Here is a 17528-nt window from a genome sequence, read left to right on the forward strand (position 1 = left end):
TTGTGAACAATTTCATAATACCAGACTCAGTTACCTTGAATTTTAACCAAAAAACTTTAAACTTATAAGGTGTCTTCCTTTCCACCCGAAAAATCAATATGTGCATGTATACTTCCGGTAATTCCAATGATCTAACGCCAATCCGTTCTTAAATCATTGTGTGGAAAAGAATTTCCTGTGACAAGCCATTGTGATCTTGACCTTTTACCGGTTGACACGGAACTTTCCTGGGTCAGAAGCTGGGTGTTTGATTCTTGCAACTATTGTACATTCTAGCTTGTGCAAAGTATTACACCCTAAACTACACAACGCTTTTCGCAGAGATTTTAGCCTAGGTAAGTCGCAGCGTCAGTTAACTTTATGACATGGTACATTATCTGAAAACTGTCATATCGATATTGTTGCTTTTTGAGATGCTCTTCATCTATTATGTGAACATATTTTCACTTCCTTTCCATAAAATATTCTAAATCCGCTAATATTAAGAATCGAAAGTACTATGTATTTGTTCAGTGGTTTGTGGTTGATCTTCTATTTATAACGGTGCCTTCACTGAGCCCAAGGTATGAAATTACTCATTATTGGGAAAGCAGTAAAAAAAATTCGAACACACGTATCGCTGTATTTTCTTTAAAAACAAATCGAAATTATTTTATAAGACAATGAAGCGTCGCCATGTAATGGTCGATCTTCGATTTATAAAGGTGGCCTGATTCACTGAGTCCAAGACATGAAATTACTCATTATTGGAAAAGCATTAGTGTTGTGGTTTTTTTTCGAACACATGTATCGCTGTATACGTTTTTTAAACAATTCGAAATTATTTTTAGAAGAAAATGTAGCCTCGCCGTGTAAATCTGTTTTTCAACTCTTCGGATGAATTCAAGTACACGAAAACACTGACTTAATGTTCTCTATAACATGAACACGTTTACTTGCACTAGAACACGCTCTGTTTAGCAATGCGAAACGGGGACCTGTGTTTGTATAGGTCCCTTAGCTAAGGCAACAAAAACATAGCTCACGCAAGAAAATAAACAACAACACGCAGAAGATTATGGCATATTGATTATATGAATCGTGTCGTCTCAGATTGGAATGTGTAGTCTGCACAGGCTAATCAGGGACGACACTTTCCGCCTTTTTTGCTACAAAGAGACTTCATTTCAACGAAAAAAGTCATAAAAGCGGAAAGTGTCGTCCCTGATTATGGGACGATACTTTACGCACATGCATAATAAAGTTTTGTCAGAACGCGACTCATATATACTTAGTCACTTATTTAATGCAAAGACCTAGATATGTCTTTGTTAAATGTATAATAATCAATATGCCGTAGTCAGATTCATTTAGTGACTAAATCACACTCAAGCAAGCACATTTCATTTGCGGATTGCATCGACACTAATTAAGTAACTAAAGCACGAATTTTCATTTTAGGATTGCATCATCGCATACAATTAATATATGCTCACAGTACTGTAAAGAATGTTCAAGTTAGGGCGATCTGAACATTAAGAATCAATTAAAAGAATCAACAATTAAGATAATGTTTTTTTTCTATAGGCATAAATAGAAACATATCATAAATTGACGTGTGTGTTTTTCCATAACACGTGAGAGAAATTTTCCAAACACATCATCGCGACTAGCCGGAAAAATCCGAAACATTATCAGACCAATGAAATTCATGGTAACAAGCACACCTTCACGTTTCATTATCTTCTGACCTTGACTTTTAATATTTGTAAACAGTACGGCGGGTCAACTAAACTATACCATATCACTGCGGAAATTTATTCAGTTAGGTAAGCATTTTTGTTTGAAAAGTAACAGTTGATTATATTTGTTCACGCAACAATAACTTGCAACGACAGTTCATTCTTAAATTCATATATTTGTGCAAGTGAGATCTGTAGAGTTGATTCTTTTACATACAAACATAGCGCAGAATACATTGATTACGTCTAAAATATGGACTAATGTATGGATAAGAACGGGGACGTATGTCACTTCGTTTAACCTTTGTGAACTGGCAAACAGCCAAGTGTGACATTAAATAGCCATTAAAGTATCTTAAATGCATTCATGGTCTGATTGTTAAGTTTGCATAACCCAAAGACCTATAGAATTCTTGGTCTTTGCATAACCTTTTAAACAATGACTACTTGGGTGCTGCTTATAATACATGTGTCATTGAATCATAATGAGCCGTGCTCTGTGAAAAGGGGTTTAATGCATCCTTATCATGGACGACACTTTCCGCTTGTAAGGATTTTTTTCAAGTCAATACTTATTGAAAACCCAGTTTAAGCGGAATGTGCTGCCCATGATAAGCCTGTGCGTACGCCACTTCACTCATTCCCCGTTTTCACAGAGCAAGGCTCAAATTCATTTTGAATGTGTGTTTTGTTCTAAGAAAACTGGGCATAATGCAGGTGCTTAAAGTGTCCCAGATTAGCGTGTGCAGTCTGCACAGGCTAATCAGGGACAACACTTTCCGCCTAAACTGGATTTTTGCTAAGAAAATTATACTTTCTGTAAACAGAAAATATCATAAAAGCAGAAAGTGTTTTCCCTGATTAGCCTGTATATTTTTGGATGTTATGTAGTATTACTATAATTAATACCAAAATGCAGATAGGAATACAACATAGGGTGAAGATTATCATACCTGAAACATTTCCTGGGATTTCTTAAACAATATCAAAGCTCTGTAAGATTTTTGACACTTAAAGTGTGTAGACATCCTCTGTTTAAATTAAACCAAAATAATTGTTTTTGAGAATTCCGAAATCAAGAATTTCGCCTACAATTATTGATTGTAATATGTATAATTATTTTGAGACGTGTGCATTTTATCTGGATTCTGTATTTATTTTGGCTTACCCAGTTAGTCGGTTACACATGTATTTAAAAACAGATGACTACAGTAGCTGTCATACAAAAATTGAATGCAAGTTGAAGTCAGTTGATAATTGCATCTGCTTTATTTGAGTATATAGGCATGTATACTTATTAATGATAGACTATGGTTTCACCCAATACCTTATTTAAAGCCGTACTGTACTGATCATTGTAAAGAAACTATACATTCTGCTGAATGCCCTACATTTTTTTGTTTTGCATCATTTCAAATGAACAAAAGGGTTAAATAAAATTGCGCTTATCCTTACCAATCTACCTAAACATAATTAACAATATTCACACAATTTCTGATTCTTTAGCATTTTACAGGTAATGTGATGTTCACAGTGTAATATATACCCCCTTAGTGTTAGGTCTGAAAAATAAAGGCAGGATGCGTGTGATTTATGTTGGATATTAGTTTATTGGTGCCTGGGATAATTCTGTCTTAAAAATTAAACACTGGGAATAATTAATGTTTTAGATCTTTCATTCATGTATGATATACCCGCTAAATCAATAAAAATTAATGCTATGTGATTATGGGAATGGTAATGATTTGTCAGTATTTTATATTTTTTCAGGCTAGATTCAGCTGCTAGACCACTCATATAGCACGAAAGACCATAGTTTAAATGATTGCATTGGGTCAGTGTGGCAAGTGCTGTGCAATTGTGCAGTTAACAAAGAAGATTCTGCCTCTCATAGCAAATGACTTCAGATGTCTTGTCCAACAAAGTGCCAGTCCGTCGGCGGTGGCCATCTGTGGATCGAAGGTGACTAGGAACATCTCAACTGGTAGGTCACATAGAACACAATGTAGTTTAATGTTAGGCTGAATTTTGTGTCACTTGCTATCATTGGAAATTACGATAGGAATTCGAAGACCAGTTTTTTTTATTTAAAAAACATTGTGAGTCATGATTTGTTTATGTTTAAATAGATTAATTGTTTTATTTTAAGGGTTATGATGGTAAATTATTTGATATGCAATATAATACAGCTTATTTTATCATTATTGATAGATTCAATGACTAATGAATGGTCAATTTGCAGGAAAGTTTAGGAACCTGAATGGAATATTGACTGATCCTGAAAACAAAGGGGATCGTCAAACTGGGGTGAACTTTGACACCATAGGCTCATGGAACAACAGGATTGAGATGCCTGTAAGCATCAAGACGAGTATTGAGAAAGGCATGCTCATACCAGAAATCCCCATAAGTAAGTACTAGCTGATATGAAAGTGCTAGCTTTCAAAATCTACATTTGCTCATTATCACTTATTCAATGATTGTAAAATTAGGTTAACTGAAACTGTCAGTTTGACTTAGAATTATGAATGCATTTGTTCATTACTTAATACCATTTGAAAGCATAAGATTTTATCAATCTATATACCAATAGATGATTAGTGATTTTAGTTTTGCTTTCTTTCTTAATCAAGGGAAAAAATACTTTCAGAACCCAGTGTGTAGAGTTTTTGTCAAATTAGACCCAATTAAGTGTTCTGCAGATTCTTCTGGCTCATTCCCAATATAAAAATGTAAATAATGTTCCCAAATAAATGCATGCAATCCAAATTGAACATTAAAAAAAACCTGTTTTTATTATGTACAAGATTCATGTCCAGTTCTTTGGGTCTAACGTTAGCAAAAATAATGATAAAAACTTTTATTCTCAATTTTATATTTTGTGTAAGCAAAGAAAAAAATAAGTAAATTTCCCAATTTTAGTCAAAACTACACGCTTTTTTCTAAAACCAAAGGGAATGCAAGTCCCGATACCAAAATGGTGCAATAATCAAAAGTCTCCCTTAAATTTCTTGCAGAAGATGTTGGAACAAAGAGTCTTCTTGGTCACCGGAAAGAAAACCAGGACAGGTTCATAGTGAAGAAATTAACTGAAAACATTTTGTGTTTCGCGATATTTGATGGTCACGGAGGCTCCGCGGCAGTGGATTTTGTGCACCAGAACATTGAACATCATCTGCTTTACTGGTTGAACAGGACTGATAAACTGTCCGATGTCTTACACAATACATTTGCTGACGTGAATGATTTGCTCTCAGAGCACCTGGCATTTGCAGCAGAAGGTAAGCGGAGATTTTTTTGCTGTTTGATCACACACCATTTACAAATATGCTCGATATTCTGTATAAGAGTGTTCTGTTTAAAATTGCTTATTTAAGAAATTCTTTGCATGGACACGGTTATGCCTGGCATCCACTTTTCTTGTATTATGTTGAATGTTCGATCCAATCTTGTATCAGAAATCAAATACACTGACCTGCGTTGTGCAAAAATGGGGTTTATGCCATATGCAGGCAGCGTAGCTACAAACCAGCCTGCCCAGTTGCGCAGTCTGGTTCAGCCAGTGGTTTGAAGCTTAACCATCGGCGATAAAGTTGCTCACATTTTTTGGTCTCATTAGCGGACAAGTTATCGCCTTACCAGTATGTGCAGATGCACAGACTGGTCTTATGCTGGTTGCGTATGGCATAAGACCCATTTTCATATGCAGTGCTCCAGCTAGGCCTAAATTGAAGGGGCCCCGCCCTGCCCTCCCAAACTTCTGCCCTGCCCTTCCTAGGGCCCTCCTGCCCTTAAAAAAAATCATTTGATGATTTATAAATCTCTTATTAAAATACATTGTAATTAATTAATTCCTCATTGTAGTCATTAAATTTGATTTGTTTAATAATGATGGGAATAATTTATTCTAACAATTATTAATAACATATAAATTAACATGCAAGAGGAAGCATTCCAGAAACGCCCGCACGCTCAAAGTGCCCTTTTGACAAAATACTGCGCGTCCAAAGTGCCCTTTGGACAAAAAATCTCCCCCTGCCCTTTTCAAATCCTAGCTGGAGCACTGCATATGATGTGGTTCGATTCCGAGTGAAGTCATTAAATCTTCCATTTGGCAATACATATATGTAGCATATTGCAAATTACAAACTTTTAAACTTAATCTTTTCCTGCCCGTTCCTAGACTTATAATAAACATTATTTACAATCTACCGCAAAATCTATAAGCAGCTAAACTTTATTACTATCTAACAAATATTTAGTTTAATATGTCACAACATTTGCCAGATTCTGTATGGTTTTCTACTACTTGACATGCTCTAGATTTGTGCAACCTAAACAACTACCAGATTGCTCCAGCTCTAATATCAGAGTCTGATTAGTTAGATTACATGTACATAACTTATCATAAGGTATTATGAATTTATGATACCTGCCAGGACATTAAGTTGCATAATTGTGTACTTACTTAATCACGTGTGTTGCTGATAAGACTTGTGGTATTGAATAAACATACTGATAAAGTAACTATGCTTCCTTTCAACAGTATGCCTTTGCATATTATTTTTATGCCCCCCTTTGAAGAAGAGGGGGTATATTGCTTTGCACATGTCGGTCTGTCGGTCAGTCCGTCCACCAGGTGGTTTCCGGATGATAACTCAAGAACGCTTGGGCCTAGGATCATGAAACTTCATAGGTACATTGATTTTGACTCGCAGATGACCCCTTGCACATATGTACAATAGTCTAAAACAAAATCATGATGGTGAATGTAAAAACAGATGAAACTAGAAATGGCGCAGCAGATGCCAAAGCGTATCCCCACGCCGAATGTTTGACCCAGGGGCGCCGCAGGGTTGATAATGGGGCCATGCATAGTTGAGATTGACTGTATTGTTATAAGAGAGGTTCAGTAACCATTTGAAGTGAATCGGCCTAGAAATAAGGAAATTATAGTAAAAGGCCATTTTGGGTGGGCGTGGCCTATGTGGGTGGGCGCCCCAGGGTTGGTAATGGGGCCATGCGTAGTTGAGATTAACCGTATTGTCATAAGAGAGGTTCAGTATCAATTTGAAGTGAATCGGTTAAGAAATTAAGAAGTTATAGTAAAAGGCAATTTTGGATGGGCGTGGCCTATATGGGCGGAGCGCCTCAGGGTTGGTAATGGGGCCATGCATAGCTGAGATTGACCATATTGTCATAAGAGAGGTTCACTTTCAATTTGAAGTGAATCGGTGTAGAAATGAAGAAATTATAGTAAAAGGCAATTTTGGGTGGGCATGGCCTATGTGGGCGGGACGCCCCAGGGTTGGTAATGGGGCAATGCATAGGTAAGATGGACCGTATTGTCATAAGAGAGGTTCAGTATCAATTTGAAGACAACCGGTGTCGAAATGAAGAAATTATAGTAAAATAACCTTAAAAAATGAGTAAAAATCTCTGACCCAGCCCCACCCCAATTCCCATAACTTTTGACCCAGGGGTCAGATTAAAATTCCAAATAGTGCAGGGTCGCTCATATGCTCATAGCTACCATGTGTGTAAGTTTCAAGGTTCTAGTGCTAATAGTGTAGGAGGTGATAGTGGCCAGGATGGACGGACAGACGGACGGATAGCGGAGATAACCACAATATCCCCACGCTTTTCAAAAAGCGAGGGGATAAGGACAATTTTGGGTAGGTGTGCCCTATTATGGGCGGGGCGCCCCAGGGTTGGTAATGGGGCCATACACAGTTGAGATTGAACGTATTGTCATAAGAGATGTTCAGTATCAATTTGAAGTAAATCAGTGTAGAAATGAAGAAATTATAGTAAAAGGCAATTTTGGGTGGGCGTGGCAGATGTGGGTGGGGCGCCCCAGGGTCGGTAATGGGGCCATGCATAGTTGAGATTAACTGTATTGTCATAAGAGAGGTTCAGTATCAATTTGAAGTGAATCGGTGTAGAAATGAAGAAATTATAGTAAAAGGCAATTTTAGGTGGGCGTGGCCTCTGTGGGCATGGCCTTTGTGGGCGGGGCGTCCCAGGGTTGGTAATGGGGCCATGCATAGCTGAGATTGACCATATTGTCATATGAGAGATTCAGTATCAATTTGAAGTGAATCGTTGTAGAAATGAAGAAATTATAGTAAAAGGCAATTTTGGGTGGGCGTGGCCTATGTGGGCGGGGTGCCCTAGGGTTGGTAATGGGGCCATGCATAGCTGAGATGGACCGTATTGTCATAAGAGAGGATCAGTATCAATTTGAAGTGAATTGGTGTAGAAATGAAGAAATTATAGTAAAAGGCAATTTTGGGTGGGCATGGCCTATGTGGCCGGGGCGCCCCAGGGTTGGTAATGGGGCCATGTATAGTTGAGATTTACCGTATTGTCATAAGGGAGGGGCAGTATCAATTTGAAGAAAATCGGTGCAGAATTGAAGAAGTTAATGTAAAATAACATATAAAAATGAGTGAAAATCTCTTACCCAGCCCCGCCCCAACCCCCATAACTTTTGACCTAGGGGTCAGATCAAAATTCCGTCACTGTCGCACATATGCTCATAGCTAACATGTATGTAAGTTTCAAGGTTCAAGTGCTAATAGTGTAGGAGGAGCAGGTGGCCAGGATGGATGGACAGACGGACAGACGCACATCACCACATTATCCCCACTTTTTCTCCGAAAAACGTGGGGATAATTAATATATGTCTCCAAAACTTGGCTACTACCATCCTCGTTAATTTATTAATTTGCATGCATATGATTATTGCAATAAAGTAAAACATTCTAAGTCACAAAACTGCTGTTACATGTACATGTAGTATATGACCTTATAAGGGAGGCATACATTATTCATGTTATTTGTCATCCGGTCCCTTTTCTCGGCATCTAGACACTTTTGTGGAGCATTCATGTACATACATCTGCAACTATTGGAAGAATTCAAGCGAACCCTGATATATAATAATAGATGTTATTGCAAGAAAATGCTGAACTTGAAGACAACAAATCCCTCTGAAATATGTGCAAAGTTATTGTAAAGTGTAAATATTTCATGTGCCCAGTGTAAATTCATATATTGATAGAAGACTGTGAGGAAAAATTCTCAAATGCATTGTACACCGACCAAACTCTTTCTCCAGTAGTTTTATAGTTATTGTCCTATGTTTAATATTTGCAGAAAATAATTACATACATGTACTGTAATTTTCTTGTGCAAAGCATAATTTTAAATTTTAAAAGTATTAGACAGTGAGCTCATTTGAGATCTGGGAAAACTGGGCTTAATGCATGTTAGTATGGGAAACTGGGCTTAATGCATGTTAGTATGGGAAAACTGGGCTTAATGCATGTTAGTATGGGAAAACTGGGCTTAATGCATGTTAGTAAAGCGTCAGCCCAGATTAGCCTTTTTGTTAAACAAGTTTCTTCGTAGTAAAACGCCAGTCTAGACAGAAAAGGTATACTTGTACCTTAATTAGCCTGTGCAGACTTCACAGGCTAATCTGGGACATTCACAACACTAGTCTATATAACATGCATTTATTCCGTTTTTTCAAACAAGGCTTTTTTTGGTTATTTTGCTGACTGTAGGCCTGACAGGCACCACTGCGACCGTATGCCTGCTCCGTAATGGTACAGAACTGGTAGTGGCCAACGTGGGTGACTCCCGGGCCATCATATGTAGGGATGGTGCAGCCACACGCCTCTCTAAGGATCACACACCAGAGGACTGCAATGGTAGATGCTCTAAGTCTGTAACGCCTTAAGGAATCATTGCTATTGTGGTTTCAGTGAGTCTTCATCACATTGTAGACAGGGCTCATAACTTAAAAATCCTTCCAGTTTATTTGGAATAGCTTTTTTAAGATTTTTGTCAAATCATCATGAAACATGCACATTTGACTATTTTGTCCTATTGATGTCTATGCTAAGTTTGCAAATGGTTCCAGTCTGTTTTTAACATAACTGCCAGTTTTTTTGTTTGGCTACATTGAAACTTGAGGAAAATGCAGTCACTGACAGTATGACTTGATGAAACTTTATATAAAATTATTAAATAAACCAGACTTTAATTTGATGATTTCAAAACTGTCGACCAACCAGAAAACGTTTGTCTTTACCTAACTTCAAACTTACTCAGAACGTTAATGTTCTATTTATGTCACTTTCCACAAAAATCTTTGTCATAAGGGGCAAAAAAACACTTCATCAGAAGTCAAATTTATTACACAAACATTAAAAAAGTAGATTAGTTTATTTTCTTTGGGTCTCGGGTGAACACTCCTGGGCCTGTGGTCCTCTTCTTACATCAAATGCTAGGTGACTGTGACTTAAAATTACACAAAGTATTACTGATGACTTTTTAGCATTTAATACGCAGATCAGATCAGCACATAAGGTAGTCGTGAAGACTCCGCGATGACCTGTAAATAAACTATGACATACACATACACATAATACACAGATTCTTTTGTCAACAGAGGCCAATTGTCAAGTGAATGTTTAGTTAATCTTAGTACATGTATTGCTGTTGATATATCATATAGGATTTCATTATAAAACTTTACAAGTGCACATATATAAAGCAATTTAAATAGTATGCACATTTAATAGTTGATAATAATATAGATTTTCACTTGACCCGTAAGTGACTCGTTCACATGTACATGTATTGCATGCAATTCTTTCAATGCCATGTTGAATTTACTTTGCCATGCTAAGGCACAATTATCGTCATGTACATGTAATATTGTATGTTTAATACAGAAAAAGATAAGTCTTGAGTAATTGTCTTTAGCCAAATTGTTAATGGAAGACTTCAAAGAGTAACCATAGAAGGGAGTAACTTGTTTATTTTGCATTCTGTAATGATGTGAGGTACAAAAAATTTACCTTGTGAGAACCAATAAGTGTTGTTGATTTTCACATGTCAAGTATACATTTATTGATTTGAAAATAAAATGTGCACCGATACTTCGTGTCGATTCTAGAAATTGCTCGAATAGAGGAGGCTGGTGGAAGAATTATCCACAACAGTCAGGGCGTGGCCAATGTGAACGGTAGACTTTCAATGACCCGCAGCATCGGAGACTTTGAGCTGAAACCTTACGGAGTCACAGCAGAACCCAGCGTGGAACCTTTTAAGGTAGATAATAATGCTGAAACAAGTTTGGATGTATAAATTAATGTACAGGTTATGTTTTGTGTTGAAAATGTCAATAACTGAAGAACCTGTTGTATAACTTGAAAATTGAGCTCTTAGCTAATAATTGAAGTTTGTGTGTAGTCTTGTGCAGTTTCTTGGATTTAAAGCCACCCACCTTGAAATGAAGTACATGTTAATCATACATATAGATGCAAATTGAAATTGTGCAAGATTGTCATTAAATCTATAGCCTAGTTAGCAAGTTATTTATTATTTTTCAAAGGGTACCGCTTTTCAAACCGAAAGTAGGATTTCTAGACGTATATGCCCATTTTGACAAACGTGATTATTTTTAAGTTTTAAAGCGCAAAAAAGACGGATTTCTACCTTTTAACCACCAGATATATTCTTATTGGCATAGATACAATATGTTTCTTATTTTTACTATAATTTACTATGCTATGTTTTTCATTTCAAGGTGTGGGGCCTTTTCACGTTTTGGTAAATTGACAAAATTTAAAAAAAGTTGTTTCAGATTCACAAATTTTTGTTTTACTGGTAAAAATTATATTTGTGAGGAAACAGTAATACTGAACATTTACCATGCTCTAAAATATCCATTATATACATCTTTTGACGAGTTGAAAACTTGAAAATTATAGAGCGTTGCAACGCAAAACGATTGAACAATTTGGAAAGTTCTGTTGTTGTTATATTTTGTGAAACTACGAGGATTGCTTATATAAAGTAAAAAATACAAGCTCTCATAGCATGGGCACGGATGGTCAAGTGGACTAAGTGGGAGACTTTAACATCCAGGACTCCACGGGTCAGTGGTTCGAGTCCAGTTGAGGGTTACTTTTTTTTATTGTATTTTTGTTTTTTTACTGGAGATTTTTTAGGTCAAATGTTTAAAGTTATCAATATAAAGCATTTAATGACACACTTCAAAACATGCCAAAATCTGTGAAAAGGCCCCTTTAAAAAAATATCATTGATTAATATTATTTTAATGAATTAATTTTAATGAATGAAGTACAATTTAAATTTTTGTCCATCAACATTTTGAATGTAGAAATGTGTAAGATAATTGATCAAAGTTATACATTTTTATGACAGTATTTTAATGTTTTATAGATGAGTGCTTTGCATAGAAAACCCTATCTGTATGCAAAAAGTGTAGGATTAGCATATCCATTATCCCTATAATAATTTATGGCATGAAAAAATAGGACAAGTTCACCAAATTGAATGAATTATGTAGGATTCTTGCTCTTGCGTGTCATCACATTAATTCAAAGTGACGCACATTAAATTGGCATTACCATAATGTCCCTACTCAGATTACTGGTACTGATTAGACCCTTTGCACATTCCTGGGCGCGTATTCACCAAACAATTCTTAGACTTAAGTCTAAGAATAAAGAATATTCTTTAAATGGATATATTCAATAATTGCTTGAATGTTTAGTCAAACTTGTTACTAAACACCTCTATCTATGGCATTCTTCATGTAGAACATTGTGTTAATGACATAATTACCAGTTGAGGCATCTATATATTTAAACACTGAATACATATTTCTTGGTTCCAAGTCTTTTCTTTATTCTTAAGTCTAAGAATGGGTTGGTGAATACGGGCCCAGATATTACCGGTATGTACTGAACGGATAATACAAAATCTTGAATGAGCCATACATACATGATGTATAGAACTATTTTGATGCTCAGTGGATAAAATGTTCAATAAAATAATTATGAAAATTAATGTTGGTGTCTTTGTTGTTAAGTGTGTCAGCAATACAGTGTCTGGATTTTATAACACCCCCCTTTTTTCCATATTCTTTTTTATAATTCAAAATACATAAATTATATATTTAAGCAATCATAACTTTGCCACTTTTGATACCAAAACTAAGATTGACATTAATATTATGCTAATTGAGCATTATTTTGCACCATAATTGTATGTAAGTAGGTTTGGCCTGTATTATTTCCTTCAGGTTTACGTAAGTATCCAATAATGAAAAAAGGCTGTTAATTTATGTTTTCATTGTAACTTATCTTTATATTGTGCCGGAATTTTAAAACTTTTACAGAATGACAATATCTTAGTGCTTGAAGGCATATTGTCAAGGTTTGGAGATTAGATTATTTTTGAAGACCAATTTACCTTTGTTTTAAATTACATATAAAAATAACTATATTTTTGTTTGCCATTTTCAAATGCTTCATAAGAGTGGTCTCACCAATAGAGAGGAGGATAACGTTCAGCAATATTTTTGTTGGTTTTAGGAACAAACCAAGTATGTATCTACCCCCCCCCCCCCATTATAAATATGTCACACATCCTTATATAATAATAATAATTTAATTTCAGTGAAAAAGTGTCAATAAGGATATCTATTTTGGTACATGGACCTTTTTCATTATTTTTAGACAATTAATTTTTTAGCTCACCTGAGCACAACGTGCTCATGGTGAGCTTTTGTGATCGCATTTTGTCCGTCGTGCGTCGTCTTCCATCAACATTTGCCTTGTTAACTCTCTAGAGGCCACATTTATTGTCCAATCTTCATGAAATTTGGTCAGAAGATTGGTCTCAATGATATCTTGTTTTTAAATCCCCTGCTTAAGTATATTCGGTAAATATTCCCCTATTGGATAATCCCCTTGCACAGGCCCGGTCCCATGTCCGTAGAGGTGAGAATATATCATATAGTAAGTTAACTTGTGTGTCCTTTAGAGCTCTAATTCTAATGGGTTTGTGTTTGTGTGTTTTGAAGCAAATTCTCCTGAGAATTATTGGTCTACACAATGCAGTACTGTTGGAAACCAATGACAATACAGATTTAAACCATTACCACTTAGAAACGCATGTGTAGTCCCTCCAAAAGTTAAATTTACATAAAAACCTTTCTTACTAGATTCAAGTTTTAAAGGCTTCATTTCCGACCCTTAGATTCTGATGAGCAGCAAACAGCATACAATCTGAACAGACTGCGAGTTACCCGCAGGCTGTTCTGGTTTTATGCTGTTTGCACATAGCAATTTTCCCTTTACATCTGAATGGGAAAGTGTTACGCATGATTCTTTCATTCTCTTCAGGTAAAACATGGCAAGGACTCTATGCTGGTACTCGTGACCGATGGGCTCAGTTTCGTTCTCAATGACCAAGAGCTCATAGACATTATAGGCAGCTGTGAGACCCCTATCGAGGCAGCGTCCGTCATCACAGATCAGGCTCTACAGTTCGGATCTGAAGACAATGCCACAGCAGTCATAGTTCCGTTCGGGGCATGGGGAAAATTCCGAAATGGTGGCTCCATTCCCTACAGGTTTGGTCGACATCTATCGTCGCAAAGATATTAGATTATCAAGTTTTTATCTGTTAGAAATCTTTTGGTGTTAATTCAAAAAACTTATTTTTGTCCCCTACCGGTTTCACCGGAGGGGACTAATGGTTTGTGCTCCGTCTGTCTGTCTGTCTGTCCGTCTGTCACACGTTTCTGGATGCTGCGATAACTTGAAAAGTTCCTAATATTTTTTCATGAAACTTGGAACATGGATACCGGTAGATTGCAATATGGACATTATGCACGTCATTTAATTTTGTTCCTACGGCAAAAATTATGGTTGCTATGGCAACAAATAGACTAGAAATACTGCTAAAAATGGTGGTTTTCTGGATCCTGCGATAACTTTAAAAGTTCTTAATATTTTTTCATGAAACTTGGAACATGGATAGATGGCAATATGGACATTATGCACGTCATTTCATTTTGTTTTACGTCAAAAAATTGTGGTTGCTATGGCAACCAAAAAATATATTAAAAAATCTGAAAATGGTGGAATTTCTGACAATGGTGGAGCCGGTAGGGGACCATATTGCTTGACAATAGCCTTGTTTATTATTTATTTATAGTGGCATTATTGTATTACTGCACAAGACTACACACTATTAAAAGCATAGTTCATACTGTAATCATGTTTTAAGAAGCTGAGCTGTTTAGTTGCTGTTTTTATAAGTGTTTGTAGTGAATATTTTTGTCTCACATTCACTGTGCAAAATGTAGGCCGTGTGTTCAATGTACAAAAAAACATCCATTTAAGTAGAAAAGTAAGTTTTTAAAAGGCATGTGGAATTAAGTGATGAGAACTTTGTAAGCAGGTCTGTAAGGTAATAAATGGACTGAAGGAGCTTTGTAAGCAGGCCTGTAAGGTAATAAATGGACTGAAGGAGCATCAGTCTGGGAAAATAGGCCTTAATGCATGTTCATAAAGTGTTCTCTCAGATTAGCCTGTGTAGTCCTCATTAACTCTTTTAACAAAAAACACAAAGTATTTTACAGTCTTTTTAAATGATTTATCACTGTTTTTATTCCTACTGACTTATGTGAGGAATTAGTTGATGAATTCCACTACCTATTTAAATGCCCTATATTTATAACAGGAAGAACAAAATATATTAACAGACAATACTATATAAATCCAAATACAATAAAAATACAATAAAATTTTACTTGCTTCAGGGCTCGACATTAACTTTTGCAGCCACTTGTCCAGTCGGACAAGTAGACCAAAACTACACTTGTCCTGACCAGAAAGCAACTTGTCCTGACCATTATATCTTATTTTGCTCAGTTCTTTGCAAAATAATTAAATAATACAAAAAGCTCAAATCATAAAGACTTCAATCATTCAAAATACATGTTGACATAATTTTAGGCAATTTCAATACAAAAAGAACTGACTAGATAACAGGAAAACGGGATGTTATTGACTTTTTAAACATTATACAAAGCCAAAATAACTGACAAAAACTTGTGTTTTGCCACCATACTACTTTAATTGTCTTAAAGATCAACGTGTATCGGTATCGTCAAATGCATATTCATTATAAGGGAGAATAATCTTGTTATCTTGGTAAAGAAAATTTTAAGGGTTGCTTCTCTTGTAAACAGTGCGGCGTAGTATCCCATGGAACTATCGGAATATCTCGTGCTTTGTAGTTTAAATGTAAACAAAATATTTTATTTTTGTTAAAAGGGTGGTTACTCCATAGAAATAACGGATTTAAAGGCATTTGTTCTAAGTATTTAAATTATAACGACCACTTGTCCCGTCGGACTAAGAAATTCTTTATTAACGTGTCTGGACTAACACTTTGGTTGTCCCGGACAGTCGGACTACCTTTAATGTCGAGCCCAGCGCTTGCATCAAGCGAGAACCATAAATGCCTAAAAAATCTAAGTTTATTTTGCAATAAAATCATTAAATACTTTAGACGAAATAAATAAATTAAACAGCATTTGAAATTCCTATATTTCTTTTTGATAGGGGTTTTCAAATAAATATGAAAATGTGTAAATAAACAATAACCCAAATTTATAAAGGGCTAACAGGTTCTCCACGTGCAGTCTTACAATATACTAAGACAACACAATAGGGAAATAAACCCAATACAAAATAAAATATAAAACAAACAAAACCAATACCATCCTGCCTAAATCTCCAACCTCCTGGCAGATCATGTTGATTCGACCAACCTTGCTATCCCCAGACCAGAGTGAATACTTTTGCTGATCTGTTAAATAGTGGGGTTGTCTGCAAGTCCCATATCCTGAAAGTTAAATTAAAACAAATCTTTATTAAATGAAATAATGTTCAGTCATGCTCTAACACAACTGCAAATAAATCCGAGACCTGAAATTTTAAACTTATGTTATCAATATGTACCCCATGTAAATATTGTTTTCTTCTGTATAGTGTATATATCATTATATGAACAATTATGTCCTCTGTTTTATAAGTATTTAAGTATGTATATATGCTCTTTTCCCTTAATGGTGATGTTGACTTATGCTCTGAAATCTAAAGATTGACATTGTTTGTTTTTCCTTGATTCATGATTGTTGTCAGATTGGTTTTCAACTTTTTGTACGATTTGTTTGTTGTTACTTTGTCAAATATAACAAAACAATAGATATAATACCTTTCCGAGAATCACGAACAACTCCATTTAAGTAAACCACTGTAATCCATCTCTAATTATGCCCCTAAGGTTACTAGATACGTGAATTAAATGATCAAATCCCCATTGTACTAAACCGTTACACACGTGTAAAATCACACGATATACATGATGGTGTCGCCTATTTGAGAACAATGGTTAAAATACACTACAGTGGTAAATCGATTAAAAAACGTGTTACACTATACCAGCACCCGAATGTATAAACAGTTAAACCGGCGGTTAACCACATACCGGCGGTTAAAAGTCGGTCACATGTTGGTTACTGGTCGGTAAGCGTTTGTATAAAATTTGGTTAGTTATACCGATCGGTTAAAACCCAGTTAAAACATACCCTGCTTCCCTAGGTGGGTAAGTACAAGTAACCGAGAGTTAACTTACACAAAATGGCCGCGGCGCGCGACATTATAAAAGCTAACCATCGACGACCTTCACAATTTCGACGAGTAAACAACAAATTGCAGCGACTGACACTTTATTTGACTTAATATACAGGGCAATACGATTTCCGACTTCGGACGACGAATTTAAGGACACACAGAACGTGTTTCTTATATTCTGTTATGGGTATGCCGTGTGTGATCCGATGCATCAATGGCGCCCATGTTAAAATCATTTCTCCGAGAACAGGGAACAACAAAAGTA

At 35.9% G+C, this 17528-nt stretch overlaps 1 protein-coding gene across 1 annotated transcript; it reads left to right on the plus strand.

The window, feature by feature from the left end:
• The first annotated feature begins 1638 nt into the window (after positions 1-1638).
• Positions 1639-16867, plus strand: LOC127876911 (protein phosphatase 1K, mitochondrial-like). The gene is made up of 7 exons (XM_052422421.1): positions 1639-1808; positions 3492-3705; positions 3964-4131; positions 4739-5002; positions 9296-9442; positions 10696-10850; positions 13958-16867. The coding sequence occupies exons 2-7, from the start codon at positions 3543-3545 to the stop codon at positions 14219-14221; spliced, it is 1161 nt and encodes a 386-aa protein (XP_052278381.1). The 5' UTR covers positions 1639-1808; positions 3492-3542; the 3' UTR covers positions 14222-16867.
• Positions 16868-17528: the final 661 nt, after the last annotated feature.

Source organism: Dreissena polymorpha, chromosome 4 (assembly GCF_020536995.1).
Source record: "Dreissena polymorpha isolate Duluth1 chromosome 4, UMN_Dpol_1.0, whole genome shotgun sequence".
Lineage (NCBI taxonomy): Eukaryota > Metazoa > Mollusca > Bivalvia > Myida > Dreissenidae > Dreissena > Dreissena polymorpha.